General features: G+C 45.7%; 1 protein-coding gene across 1 annotated transcript; it reads left to right on the forward strand.

Annotated features, from left to right (window-relative positions):
• The first annotated feature begins 7,445 nt into the window (after positions 1-7,445).
• LOC140535917 (SLIT and NTRK-like protein 1) lies at positions 7,446-14,018 on the forward strand. Its single transcript, XM_072657464.1, has one exon. It carries the CDS (start codon positions 9,042-9,044, stop codon positions 11,118-11,120), a length of 2,079 nt encoding a protein of 692 aa, XP_072513565.1. The 5' UTR covers positions 7,446-9,041; the 3' UTR covers positions 11,121-14,018.
• Positions 14,019-14,768: the final 750 nt, after the last annotated feature.

A 14,768-nucleotide genomic window follows, 5' to 3' on the forward strand; every position in this document is an offset into this window, starting at 1 on the left:
TCAGTGGTGTAACAGTGTGTGGAGTGTGTTAGTTAGGGGTCAGTGGTGTAACAGTGTGTGGAGTGTTTTAGTTAGGGGTCAGTGGTGTAACAGTGTGTGGGGTGTGTTAGTTAGGGGTCAGTGGTGTAACAGTGTGGAGTGTGTTAGTTAGGGGTCAGTGGTGTAACGGGGTGGTTTTTGTGATGTAGTCAGCAGTAGTCAGCAGCAGTCATAACTGTGTGGGTTCTAGGAGCTGTGATGGGGTTAGCGCTCCACCACAGGTACAGGCAGGTTTGCGGTTAATAAAGATCTGAGTGTTTTGAGTAGAATTGCTCTTCTTTATGAGGCAGAGCTGCAGTAAAACCTGCAGTAAAACGACTCGGCGTGCAGGAATGGCTGTATATGCAGGGGTCTCTGAGCACAGCAAAGAAACCCCGTTCAGCAGTCTGCAGCAGGGTTCCAGTGTGGTCTGTAGAAACACTGGGCTCAGCCTCGTTAAGGGTCATTTACACATCGTTAAACAGCACACTTACAGAACTGCTTGCTTTGTAGGAGGAGTTCTGTGTGTATATAAGGTGTTATATACACAGTCATATATATATATATGGCCTAGTCTTGTCCTAATTCCTTTTACTCAGAATCAAACTGACTGTTTCTGTTACTGCATTTAAGCCTTTAACATACATGTAAATTACCTCTGCCCTGATTGGCTGCTTTGTATTGTTTCAAAAATCAGTCCAGTCTGAAACAATTATAAATAACAAATAATGGGTGGAGCTAAACTGCTGTAGGCTGAATGGGTGAGGTGAAATTACTGTAGGCTGAATGGGAGGGGCTAACTTGCTGTAGGCTGAATAGGTGGAGCTAATCTGCTGTAGGCTGAATGGGTGGGGTTAAATTGCTGTAGGCTGAATGGGTGGAGCTAAACTGCTGTAGGCTAAATGGGTGGGGCTAAACTGCTGTAGGTTGTGGATGGGTGGAGCTTACTTGTTTTGTAAAAAGAGAAATGAAACATGAGGTCAGACTCAGTTAAAAGAAAGAAACCCTCTCATTTAAGACTCAAGGATCAGAACCTGTGAGTAAGTCTAGATTTTTTTGGTGCCCCGAGCTGAACTTTCTTCTCTGATGTTCTTCTCTGAGGATCTGGTAAAGCAGATGGAACCGCAGCTGAGGGGTAATATGGGTAAAGCAGTGACAGTGTTCTGGGACGCAGGAACAAACAAACAAGAACTTCCCACCAAGTAGGTCACACCTGGTTGAGGAACGATTACAGTAGTTTACATAAAGACTCACCTCCAATGTTCTCCCCTCCACTTCTACCACGCAGAGATCCTCAAACCTGCCAGCGCTGTTCTCCATTTCTCACAACTAACTGAAACCTGCTCATACTCACCAATTATCTAGAACCTCTAGAAAGACTAGGATGACTTTTATTCTGCTCACACTGCCACCCACACTCGCAGCCTATCTAGAACCTCCAGAAAGACTAGAGTGATATTTATTCCGCTCACACTACCGCACACACTCGCAGCCTATCTAGAACCTCCAGAAAGACTAGAGTGATTTTATTCTGCTCACACTGTCACCCACACTTACTGGCTATCTAGAACCTCCAGAAAGACTAGAGTGATATTTATTCCGCTCACACTACCACACACACTTACTGGCTATCCAGAACCTCCAGAAAGACTAAAGTGACATTTATTCCGCTCACACTACCACACACACTTACTGGCTATCTAGAACCTCCTGAAGGTCTAGAATTAAATTAAATTAATAGATAAATATTATTTTTTATAAATAAAAAATGAAATTAAAAGAGTATATTAAGTTAACACAGTAAATTGAATTAATAGAGTATATTAAATGAATACTGTAAATTTAATTAATAGAGTAAATTAATATATAAACATTCTACAGTAAATTACATAAATACAATAAATTAAACTAATGCAGTACATTCAATTAGTAGAGTGTATTAATTTTTTACTGTAAAGTAAACTAATACATTACATTTAATTAATGGTGTAAATTAATAGAGTGTTAAATTAGTGCAGTGTATTAAAGTAATACAGTAAATTAAACTAATACGGTAAATTAAATGAACACAGTATACTAAATTAACACAATAAATGTAATGAACACAGTAAAGTAAATGAATAGCATAAATTAATGAATACAGTAAATTAGAAGTGTATGAAGGAAGGCGAGGTGTCTCCAAACTTCAGAGAAAATCCTTTTTGCGGCTTAATTTCCCCAGTGCTTCCTTACTCTCGCACTGCTGTTTGGATGAGGAATTAAACGAGTGCATAAATATTACAGAGAGCTTTTAAAAAACAACTGATTCTGTAGAACATGTGTTTCTTCACCGTGCCAAAGCTACAATCAGCAGAACCAACAAAACAACGACACAAGAAAACACAAAACCATAGACGACGCAGAACGACGCATGAGTGAGTGTTTAAAAGCGAGTCATATGAATAAAATAAAAACTAATTAGGTGCCAAAAGGAAGCTTTTATGAGTGTTTGTTTTTAGACACTTTCAGGACAAAAATCCAAGAACCAGAGACAAACACTTTTCACAACTGAAAGAGCTACCATGGAAAAAATGTGATGTCACTGCACTGCTAAATCCATACCCCTAATCCGTACCCATAATCTGTATAGTCCATAAAAGAAAAGCAAATACAGCTACATGTTATAGTCATTGATCAGATTGGATTATCGGATTAATCATTTATTTGGTTATATACCTTTTAATTAATTTTTACACATATATAACTTATATGGGTCACGTGACTATTATATATAAAAGCTTCCCGGACATAAAATCTGTCACCTAGTATGTTTAACCCCTTAAACACACAAGGTGACTAATTAAAAAGTTATTAATTTGGTTACTAATCCTAGAGAGAAAACTATTAAAAAGCCATTTAGCTTACCAGACTGTGTGGAGTCCCACAGGGCTCTATTTTAGGGTCTATAAAACTGCTATAAATGATGACAGTACTGAAGTGTGGGGGGTTACATACATAGTTAAAAGGGTTTAAGGGGTTAAGGTGGTTGTAAGTTCAGGCTCCTGCAGATGGTGCTGCATGAGGATGATCAGGCTATAAATACCTGCAGAGAGTTTGACCGGACTCAGACTATGAGAAGAGTTGATACAGTGCAGTGAGGGGCTCGTTGGATGTGTGGAAAATGGGTCACAAAGCAGATACAGTTAATGATTGGCTAGAAGGATTGACTGGAATTGGGTGTGGCCAAAGTCTGTAGTGTGAAGGGAGGAGCTGAATCTGCAGGTGTGAAGGAAGCTTACGGTCATACGGGTCTACCAGCAGTGGCAGAAATCCCAGCCTACAGGAAATTTTCCTCAGAACTGTGGCCAAAAAATGTGAAAATGACAGACAGGGACTGCGTCTGATTGGTTGCATTTGAGATGTTAAACTGTGGAGCAGTGGGAGGGGCTAAGCAAGGAAACGTGTCTTTGTCCCAAACACTATGGAGGGCACCAGCGGTGCCTCTAAGGAGTCGGGTTAAGAAAAGAAAAGTGGTGAGTCAGATATGACTCAGTGGTGTGTGAGTGTGTTCGTTATGTGATTTGTGGGGACGAAATGTCCCCAGCATGTTTGGAAAAGTCTCATATTGACAGTGTGGGGGACAGGTGTCCATTGCCAACTTCAGCTAGAACGAGGTACACTGTCTTCTGGATCCCATCCTCACTATACTGTCCTGTCCGGGAGGCCATGCTTGCTCGCTGACCCCTCCAACTGACAATCAAGCCCTTCCTGAACTGAAATTCTGGGATACGCTACAGTTTCTCTCAGTTTGGTGGAATTGAGAACCCACGAGAAGATCAGTGGAGAGTGGAGCTGTCGGATCAGTTATAGAAAGGTGGGCCACGCGGTGGGCTTTAAAATGTTGCGGCAGCAGAGAAGCGCGTAAAGATGTGGCAGAGGTTAAATCAGGAGGCTGAACTGTATCATTATGGCCTACAGCACTGACAACACTGCTCAGGGTTGCCAGGTCTCAGGCTGTATTATAAGCCCAACTCCCTGCTGTGTGTGTGCATGTGTTCATCTTGCTAATGAGCCCCATTGATCCATCCTGACCTCATCTGGCCGTCGTTTTGTCCCCCAGCTAGTAACCTCCAGATTAAAAACGTGGGCCATTTATTTTATCATCACACAGTAATGTAGTTACTCCTGCTGCCTTGCTCCTGCTAACGTCTTAAAGAGATCAGTGTTCATCTACAATTCAAGTAGAAATGTCTCTGGGGTAATATCTCCTATTCTAGTGTATAGGAGTGTTTATTGGGGTGTTTATGGGCTAATATCTCCTATTCTAGTGTATAGGAGTATTTATTGATGTGTTTATGGGATAATATCTCCTATTCTAGTGTATAGGAGTGTTTATTGAGGTGTTTATGGACTAATATCTCATGTTCTAGTGTATAGGAGTGTTTATTGAGGTGTGTATGGACTAATATCTCCTATTCTAGTGTATAGGAGTGTTTATTGAGGTGTTTATGGACTAATATCTCATATTCTAGTGTATAGGAGTGTTTATTGAGGTGTGTATGGACTAATATCTCCTATTCTAGTGTGTAAGAGTGTTTATTGATGTGTTTATGGGATAATATCTCCTATTCTAGTGTATATGAGTGTTTATTGGGGTGTTTATGGACTAATATCTCCTATTCTAGTGTATAAGAGTGTTTACTGAGGTGTTTATGAACTAATATCTCCTATTCTAGTGTATAGGAGTGTTTATTGAGGTGTTTATGGGCTAATATCTCCTATTCTAGTGTATAGGAGTGTTTATTGAGGGTGTTTATGGACTAATATCTCATGTTCTAGTGTATAGGAGTGTTTATTGAGGTGTGTATGGACTAATATCTCCTATTCTAGTGTATAGGAGTGTTTATTGAGGTGTTTATGGGCTAATATCTCCTATTCTAGTGTATAGGAGTGTTTATTGAGGGTGTTTATGGGATAATATCTCCTATTCTAGTGTATAGGAGTGTTTATTGAGGTGTTTATGGGCTAATATCTCCTATTCTAGTGTATAGGAGTGTTTATGGGATAATATCTCATATTCTAGTGTATAGGAGTGTTTATTGAGGTGTTTATGGACTAATATCTCCTATTCTAGTGTATAGGAGTGTTTATTGAGGTGTTTATGGACTAATGTCTCTATTCTAGTGTATAGGTGTTTTTAATTGAATGCTGAGGTGTTCCTGGGAATAGAGGTTGATGTTACTGTCAAAATACAAAGATAAGCGAAAGCTGAAAGCGTTAATGCAGATGCAAGTTGGGCATTTGACAGCTTTTCAATATGATTAATGATACGTTGCAATGGAGAGAGACAGAGAGAGCGAGAGGGAGAGGGAGAGGGAGAAAGCAGGGCGTATGGAAGTACAGACAAAAAGATAAAAATACATTTTATTTTATAACTGATTTTCTCCTTGCTGTTGACATTTGGCTACACTCTTTGCTTTTCAATTTCGGGGCTTAAAGAGCAGCTAAATTACATCAGTTATAGAAATTCTCCTCCGACAGTCGGAGGGAAATCAGGTCTCAAGTGCTGCCAGATACAGAAAGCATGGGTTTTTATAAGCTACCTGAAAAATGTCTACACCTTTAGCATCTTATAAGCCCTTCAGCCTGCTGAAGCCTACTATCTAAACACACGTCAGATCCTCCTGAAGCTGCATGAGCTTCACACGAGCCGCTTCTCTTAACCCTGTTCCTTTGTTCCCTGTTTAATTAAAGCCACTGATTTCTATTAAAAGTGATGAGCTGAGTCCTGCTATGTTGTGGATTGTTCCTCCACATTCTGCCAAAACAGCTTCCTCTACAAGACCTCTGAAGGTGATATCTGTGGTATTTGGCACCAAGACGTTCCAGCAGATCCTCCACAGTTCCCCTGAACATTCAGCACTTCAGTAACAGCAAGCTGAAAACTCTCGGCTCTTCTAACTGTCCCCCTCTGACTTGTTTGCACTGATTACGGTTCAGTTGTTCGGGTTAAAGAACGCGTTCTCTGTGTAAGAACAGTGGAACCTGTTTCGTAGTGTTTAGAACCCATTTAAAAGGTCATTAGAAGAACTGTATAGTGCAGCTTTCTGTGAGCATTATTGTGGTTCTTTGAGTTTACTGGGTAATATATATCTGTTCTTCCATCCACCCGTCTGTCTGTCTGTCTGTCTTTCTGTCTGTCTATCTACCTATATGTCTGTCTGTCTATCTACCTATCTGTCTATCTACTGTATATGTATGTCTATCTGTCTGCCCATGTATCTATCTATCTATCTATCTATCTATCTATCTATCTATATATCTGTCTGTCTGTCTGTCTGTCTGTCTACCTATCTGTCTGTCTGTCTATATATCTATATATCTATATGTTTTTTTGTCTTTATACATGTCTTTCTATCTCTCTCTCTCTCTCTCTCTCTCTCCATACATAGATCTATCTATCTGTCTGTTTGCCTGTCTGTCTGTCTGCCTATCTGTTTATATATCTATCTGTCTGTCTATCTGTCTGTTTGTCTATCTATCCGCCTGTCAATCCAACCATTTCTGTCTATCTATCCAACATCCATCCGTTAAAGTCTGTCCATTTGTCTATATCCATCCATCCATCCATTTAACCACCCATCATCCAACCATACACGACTGTCTATCTGTCTGACTGTCTATCTGTCTGTCTGACTGTCTGTCTATCTGACTGTCTGCCTGTCTGTCTGCCTGCCTGTCTGTCTGCCTGCTGGTTAATGCATTATTTGCTCACTCATCTGTTCTGTAATTTAGGTCATTTGCACTGAGGGTTCCATCACACCTTTGATCACCAGCAGACTTTATTAATGTATTCATTCATTTATGATCTGTTTGTTTATTTATTATATCTCCACCCCTCCCCTCCCCTCCAACCCCTCCAACCCCCACATCCACCCTCCAACCCCCACACACCCCCTCCCCTCCGTATCGCCCGATTAGAGTAATTGAGTTTTCTTCAGTTTAGAATGTGCTCAACCCATCACCCCCCTACCACCACCTTCACCACCCCAACCCCCACCCAACCCATCTCCACCCCTCCTACCTCCACCTTCACCACCCCAACCCCCACCCAACCCATCTCCACCCCTCCTACCTCCACCTTCACCACCCCAACCCCCACCCAACCCATCTCCACCCCCCTTCCTCCCTCCACCCACCCCCTTTCTTTTTACATTCAGCAGAAAAAAGGCAAGTGTGTGTGTGTGTGTGTGTGTGTGTGTGTGTGTGTGTGTGTGTGTGTATGGGGGGGGGGGGGGGGTTGTTAGGAAAAAAAGAAAGCCTCGAGCTCCAGAAACCGAGAGATCAAAAGAAGACAAGGGTGGAAAAAAAACAAAACAATCAACAACAGCTGTTTATCGATAAGCGCGCGAGCCGATAATGCAATAAGCAGCGGCCGATCGGGCAGATCAGATAGCGCGTGACTGGGAGCATGCGAGCGCGCGCTGTGGAGTGCAGACCCGGCTGCTCGGCTCCGGCTGATCCTCGTTTAGCGACGCGTGAATCCAGGGAAGGCTCGCGCCGGTGCTGCTGCTGCTGCTCGCGCCGGTGCTGCTGCTGCTGCTGCTGCTCGCGCCGGTGCTGCTGCTGCTGCTGCACGTCGACGAGTTTAATTATTTTACCGCATTCAACTGCAGTTCCCCACTCCCTCTACACACACACACACACACACACACACATACTCACGAGAGAGAGAGAGAGCGCGAGCGAGCGCGAGAGAGAGAGAGAGCGAGCGAGACACACACACACACGCACACACACACACACACACACACACACACACACAGCCAGATCAACACCTGTACGCCCAGGCAGGCGCAGTGCTCTCGCGCTCCTCTGGAATACAGCCCTCAGAATCAGCCCTGCTTTGATGCTCCAGCGTCTAGACGAGCCTGGAGGAGCTCCGGGGTCCTGGGAACCACACTGGATCTATTTTTTTAATTTTTTAGTTGTTTTTTTTGGGGGGGGGGCTCTGAAACAAAAGACTGGCTCAGCACCATCGCAATGTGGACATGCACTGAGCAGAAAGACTGAGCCCGGGCTGTAGCGCGAGCTCTTCTCTCCGTCCTGTCCTTCTTCCTAATCTCTCCCAGTTTTCCTCAAATCCCTAAAACCTGCAGTCGGGATGTGGATTGATTGATTTTGATCTTTTATTTATTTATTTTTTTAACCCCCAACTCGATGGATCTTTGCCAGCGCAGCTCAGCAGAGGGTGTCAGATCCACCAGCGAGCACCGAGCTGGCTCTCTCTCTCCTGTCTCGTGCCCAAAAAGAAGCAGGCTGAATATGTAAGGATTGCGGATTGAGTCTCTCTCTGTGTCTCTCTCTCTCTCTCTCTCTCTCTTCTGTCTTTCTTCTTTCCTCTCTCTCTCTCGCGCTCTCTCGCTCTCTGGGCATGGGCTGGAAGCAGCGCTGAAACCCTCAGGGCTGTGGATTTCAGCACCACGGGTGAAAAGGACAGCGCCCGCTGCGTTTCAGCACCACGGACAGCGACAGCAACAATAACAACGGTAAACAGCAGCTAAACACGAGCGCATTAAAAAGCCTGCGGATTTGTACCGTGCGCAAGGTCAGTGAGCGGTTTAGTGGGCTTAAAATAGGGAGAGGAGACGGGGGAGAGGAGCGATGCTGCCTCTCGCAGTGTGTCGTGTCTCAGAGACGGAATAACGGGCTCAGAAATGATGATGGTGGCGATGGAGAGGTGATGATGATGATGATGCTGATGATGATCGTGACGATATTGATGATGGTGATGATGAACGGGATTCTCTGAGGCGAGTCCGGTGCGGACCGAGCCCCGAGTCAGGCTGGCATGGATGTAACCACCACGAACTGCCGTCTCCTCTCTTTTGCCTGGTGATGCGTGTGCGCGCGAGTGTGTGCGTGCGAGTGAGCGTCCCTCATCTCTTTTTTTCGCTCCGGAGGAGCCGAGCGCGTCCGCTCCGACCCACTGATTGCGTTCACGTCTCGGATCCGGGGATGATTTGCTCGTGTCGATAAAAAAAATGCTGCTTTGGATCGTCTTGCTGAAGGCGGCTCTCTGCGTGGCTACTGGGAACGTGACGAGGGACGTGTGCAAGGAGCAGATCTGCTCCTGCAGCGCCGTCGAGGGCGACCTGCACATCGACTGCGAGAAGCGGAGCTTCACCAACCTGCAGCACTTGACTGGTCCGAGCTCGCAGTTCTACCACCTCCTGCTGCACGGGAACTCCTTGTCCAGGCTCTTCCCCAACGAGTTCGCCAACTTCTACAATGCCGTCAGCCTGCACCTGGAGAACAACGGCTTGCACGACATCGTGCCCGGCGCGTTCCTGGGGCTGCAGCTCGTCAAGCGGCTGCACATCAACAACAACAAGATACGCTCTTTCAGGAAGAGCACGTTCCTGGGCCTGGATGATCTGGAGTACCTCCAGGCTGACTTTAACTTGCTCAGAGACATAGACCCCTCTGTGTTTAGGGACCTGAGCAAGCTTGAGGTTTTGATCCTGAACGACAACCTCATCAGTGCGCTCCCAATCAATGTGTTTCAGCACGTACCCATCACCCACCTCGACCTGCGGGGTAACCGGATAAAAACGTTGCCTTACGAAGGGGTACTCGAGCAGATACCGGGAATAGTCGAGGTTTTATTGGAGGACAATCCGTGGGACTGCAACTGTGACCTGGTTTCGTTAAAGGAGTGGCTTGAGAACATCCCGCAGCGGGCTCTCATTGGCCGGGTGGTTTGTGAGGCTCCCGCGAGGCTCCAGGGCAGCGACCTGAACGAAACGGCGCAATCCGAGCTGTGCCCGTCAAAGAATGGGGCCGACTCGAGCTTGCCCGCGCCACCCACGCAACGTGAAGCCTCAGACTTGGGCCCTCCGCCCACAATATTGGTCACTGAGGCGCGCTCAGGCCCAGGGCGCGGACGCCCCAAAGCTCGAGAGAACTGGCAGCTGAAAGCACCTACGAGCACTGCTGGAGAACGGGAAGTAGCTCCGCCTTCCAACAGCAATGCCACTGGCACTTGCCCGCAGCCATGTGTCTGCAAGCTGATCGGTACAAGGCAGGGACTTGGGGTGAACTGTGAAGGCAAGAAGATCGAGAGCGTCTCCAGTCTGAAACCCAAGCCCGTGGGCGCGCATGAGATCAACCTGCGCGACAACAACATCCACACGGTCAAAAGACTGCAGTTCAGGGGCTTCGCCAACCTGAATTTGCTTGACCTTGGGGGCAACAACATCAAAGTGATTGAGAATGGCACGTTCCAGAACCTCAGCGAGCTGCGGTGGCTATACATGGACAAGAACTACCTGGATACCCTTATGGCGGATATGTTTGTGGGCCTTCAGAACCTGGAATATCTCAGTTTGGAGTACAATGACATCCAGCTGATTGTGGCGGGCACTTTCAGCCCCATGCCCAACTTGCGTGTGCTGTTCCTCAACAACAACTTGCTGAAGGCGCTGCCGGTGGACGCCTTTCTGGGAGTTTCCCTGTCCAAGATCAGCTTGCACAACAACTACTTCACCTACCTTCCTGTGGCGGGCGTCCTGGACCAGCTGGCCTCCGTCATCCAGATTGATCTGCATGGGAACCCTTGGGATTGCTCGTGCAACATTGTGCCGTTCAAGCGTTGGGCCGACCGCCTGGCCTCGGACGTCATCGTCAGCGATCTCAAGTGCGAGTCTCCAGAGGAGTTCTGGAAGAGGGATTTCCGGAGGATCCGGGATGACCTCATGTGCCCACAGCTGTTCGACCAGGCGCCGGCCGCCACAGTGCCATCGAGGAATGGCTCTTTGGCATCAGGGGATGGGGGAACCCGCTCTGGATCCTACCTGGAACCCAGCCGAGTGTCCATCTCCGTTCTGGTGCCGGGCCTTTTGTTGGTCTTCGTCACTTCCGCCTTCACTGTGGTTGGAATGCTGGTATTCGTTTTGCGCAACCGCCGTAGGTCCAAGCGCAGGGAGGGCAACTCTTCTGCCTCCGAAATCAACTCCCTGCAGACCGTGTGCGATTCGTCTTACTGGCACGGTGGCGCTTACCATGCGGACGGACCCCACCGGCCTTACGACTGCGGTGCCCACACACTTTCTGACAAGTGAAGTCCTTGGGGTTGGGGGGGGGGAATGCGCCGGGATATAAATGCGCAAAAATCACTGGAAGAAAAATAACAAAAAAAAACGTTGCCACAAAGCAACGTGCACTGCTGCTGTGACCACGGAGGAGCAGGACGTCGGGAGCTCACTTTCTCACTTGCTTCTGTTGGGAAATAGCCTATTTTTTATTCGCTTCACTTGACTGTGGTGTTCATGAGCCAGTGCTATGGAACCGATATTGTAAAATAGGCAACGTGCACTGCTGCTGCTGCGGGACGATGGGAGAAAAAGGACGAGTATAAGGGCCGTCCTTTCGCCACTCACCTCCTCGCCTGTTTGGGAAATATGGCCTATTTTTATTCGCTTTAGTTGACGACAGTGTTTATGAGCCACTGCTACGGAACCAATATTGTAAAATATGTACAGGGCACCTTCCTCCCTCCCTCCTCTCTTTCCTACGTCCCCCCTTACCTCCCTCCTTACCTCCCTCCCTCTCTCGCTCTCTCTCTCTCTCTTTCTCTGCCGCATTCAGACTGAAAACTGAGGAACCAGGGGACCTGAAAAATGGTGCACGAGTGCAATGTGCATGAATGTAATGTACATAAGGAACTGTAACATATCTGCATGATTCGCATGGTTTCGACTCACACTGGGAACCATACCATAGTTACAAAGATGCCAACTCAACCCTTCGTTCATGATATCGGTATAAATATATATATATAAATATATAAATATAAAACATTCAAACTCTATATGAATATATTAAAAGTGCCATTTCTCTATTTTTTGTGGAAAATGCGATTAGGATTTGTATTTGTTGTTTCGATTTAATGTTCCGATAACATTAAGGAGGAGAAAAAAAACAAACAAACAAACAAAAAAATACAAACAAAGAAATGTGACGAAAGGAGGCGGAGGCGGAGTGCATGTAGGCTACTTTCTGTTCCATCATTTGATTGATTGTTGGTATCAGAGTTATTTATATATCATTTCGTGCAGATCCTTGCGAAGAGGGTCCTGCATGGTCATCTCCTTTATGAATGTATTATTGTGTTACAATGCAGTGTGCCAATTGCTGACCTTCGGGGACGCAGATATAAGCATGACCAGTTAACGTCATACCGGCGCTTATACTGCAATTTTAGCTGAAAAACAATGTAGCTGAAACGGTTGGTGATCTTGTGTGCGTCGATGGACGGACTCGGCCCAGAGTCTTGAACGGTTTCTGATGGCGTATTTCTTTTTATTATTATCATCATTTTATAGTTTTTTTTTTATTTGAACACTTTCATTTTTAAATGCAACATGTTTAAGGTTTCGATGTTCCGAAAATTTGAGTATTTGAAAAATATTGAAGGTTTTTATTTTAGGAACAAGGAATTCCTTCACAAAAGCCTCTTATTATGATGACAATGATGATGATGATTATTATTATTCACTTTTAATTATTGTGAGCTTTTGTAAAGCCATTGATTTTGTCCAATCAGGAGAAAGGGAAATGGCTTTTTCTTTCTTTTTCCTTTTTTTGTACCTGACATGTCCTTAACTGTGAAACAAGCGGTGTAAATATATCCACTACACACAAGGCCGAGACTGAAGGCACAGCAGCGACCATTGTACAGGCATAGGTTTACTCTCTTTCAGGCAGAAGGCTGCCTCTAGATGTCGCTGTTGCATCTCAACTCAATAGAGCCCAATAGAGTGTCTTTTTGGTGCAGTTGAGCAGAGCGGCTCCTCCAGGTACGAGTCGTTCTTAGAACCCCCCTGATCTGGCGTCAGCTTCCGACGGCCCGAAATGACCAGTCATCGTTACGGGACCTGCTCTCAGATCAGCGGGAATCGGGACGCCTTCTACGAAAACCCAACACCTGACACCGTTCACAAATCCAGACTAGCAGGCCTAGGCTTTCCAGCATTGGTTCCAGACCAGACAGAAGAACCTCAGTCAGTCGGTGGAAACTAGAGTAACCCGAACTTTAGTCGCAGCGTATTTCCTAACGATCATTTTACACAAGGCTTTCACGCCAGACCAGCCATACTACTGTAGACGCTTTAACGAGCCTCCGCTGACGTTTGTTTCCTTAAACTTTCATTGATGCTCTTTTCCTCCTCTTTTTGTTTTTAACACAGCAGACAAAACAGAAAACAGGAGAGCTAAACTGTTCTACCGTTTAGACGTAAACCGACCCCCGTAGGGTCACTTTGCTTGTATAAAAAAAAGCAAGGCTTAGTAAAAAAGGCTTTAACGGCTCCGGTAGACGACGACAAAGCCGCCTTGTGGCACATCATGGTCTGCTTTTTAAGACGAGCGACCTTTCGACCACCTGAGCACCAGAGCGAGCTCCCGTCAGCCGACAAAACACGCCTGGCCTAAAAGTGGCGTGAGGTGAGGCCTGTATCTCAGTACTGTGAAGTGGTTTAGGTTGGTCTGATAGCCATCTAGCAAGATCATGCAGCATATACACACACACACACACACACACACTTCTAAAATATACAGCCTGACTTCTGGATCTGTTACTTCTGTGATAACAGCTTTAGCTGTTTATTATTCCAGGGCATCTGTTCAGCTCTCTCTCTCTCTCTCTCTCTCTCTCTCTCTGTCTGTCTGTCTGTCTATCTCTCTCTCTCTCTTTCTTTCTTTCTCTCTCATCACATACGTGGAAGGATGATTACCGTCTCCCCACACTGGAATACTGTAACACATTCTGGCTCATTGATTATTTGTTGCATTTATTCTTTCGTTTTTAAACCCTCCCCCCCTAAAAAAACAAAACAAAAAAAAACAAACAAAAAAAAAACCTTACAGAAAACTGTGTCTCAAAGAGTTGGATTTCTTTGCTATTTTGCTACGTTCCACCTGCTTAACTGTTTGGTTAAATAAAGTGTGGTTGAGGTTGAGTAACGTCTATGCTGGGGCTATTTTCATTACAGCATTCGTTTATTTAATTATTTATTTATTAATTTATTATTTTACGTTTGGTCATGTATTGTATTCCCCCCCCCCGCTATTGTTTTCTATATTTTCTATATAAGAAAAGTCAAGTATCAGCTCAGTTACGCCTTACGCAAGACAACCTCCTGGCTTTTAGAGAGACGAGCGGCATTGCAGTGCTGCTCCGCATAAGGGCAAAGATTCAAGGCGGCGTTGCCCTCCAGCGCTGCTCGTAGGCCGCATGGAGCCGTCCCGCTCACAAATGCTAAAGATCACGTCGGGGCGAGGTAACCTGACGGAATCCGCCTGGATAGGTCAAAGTGCCAGAGATGCATTTCTAACCCCGACCCTGAAAACTCCACCGACATACGGCATGACATGTCCAGCTAAAGCGAGCCGGCTGGAGATACGGCAGGAAGAAGATGGAAAAAAACAACACCACGTAGTCGAGCTCGGCCCGGGTGTAGTCGGTCAGCCAAGGCATGTCTGGACCCTCACAGAGAGTTCTTCACCTAATGGTGATGAAGACGCTGCCTGATGCCTGAGACACTGTTCTACCAGGGTTCTGAGAAGAGTTCGGCTCTAGAACCTGCTTTTAAAATCAGATCATTAAAATGGTGGAGGGATACATGCTGCAGGGTGTAGTGCGGCTACAGAAAGTAGTCCCTAAAGAGAACTGCATTAGTTGAGATTTTCTATTCACTGTTTTACCATCG

Source organism: Salminus brasiliensis, chromosome 15 (assembly GCF_030463535.1).
Source record: "Salminus brasiliensis chromosome 15, fSalBra1.hap2, whole genome shotgun sequence".
Classification (NCBI taxonomy): Eukaryota; Metazoa; Chordata; class Actinopteri; order Characiformes; family Bryconidae; genus Salminus; species Salminus brasiliensis.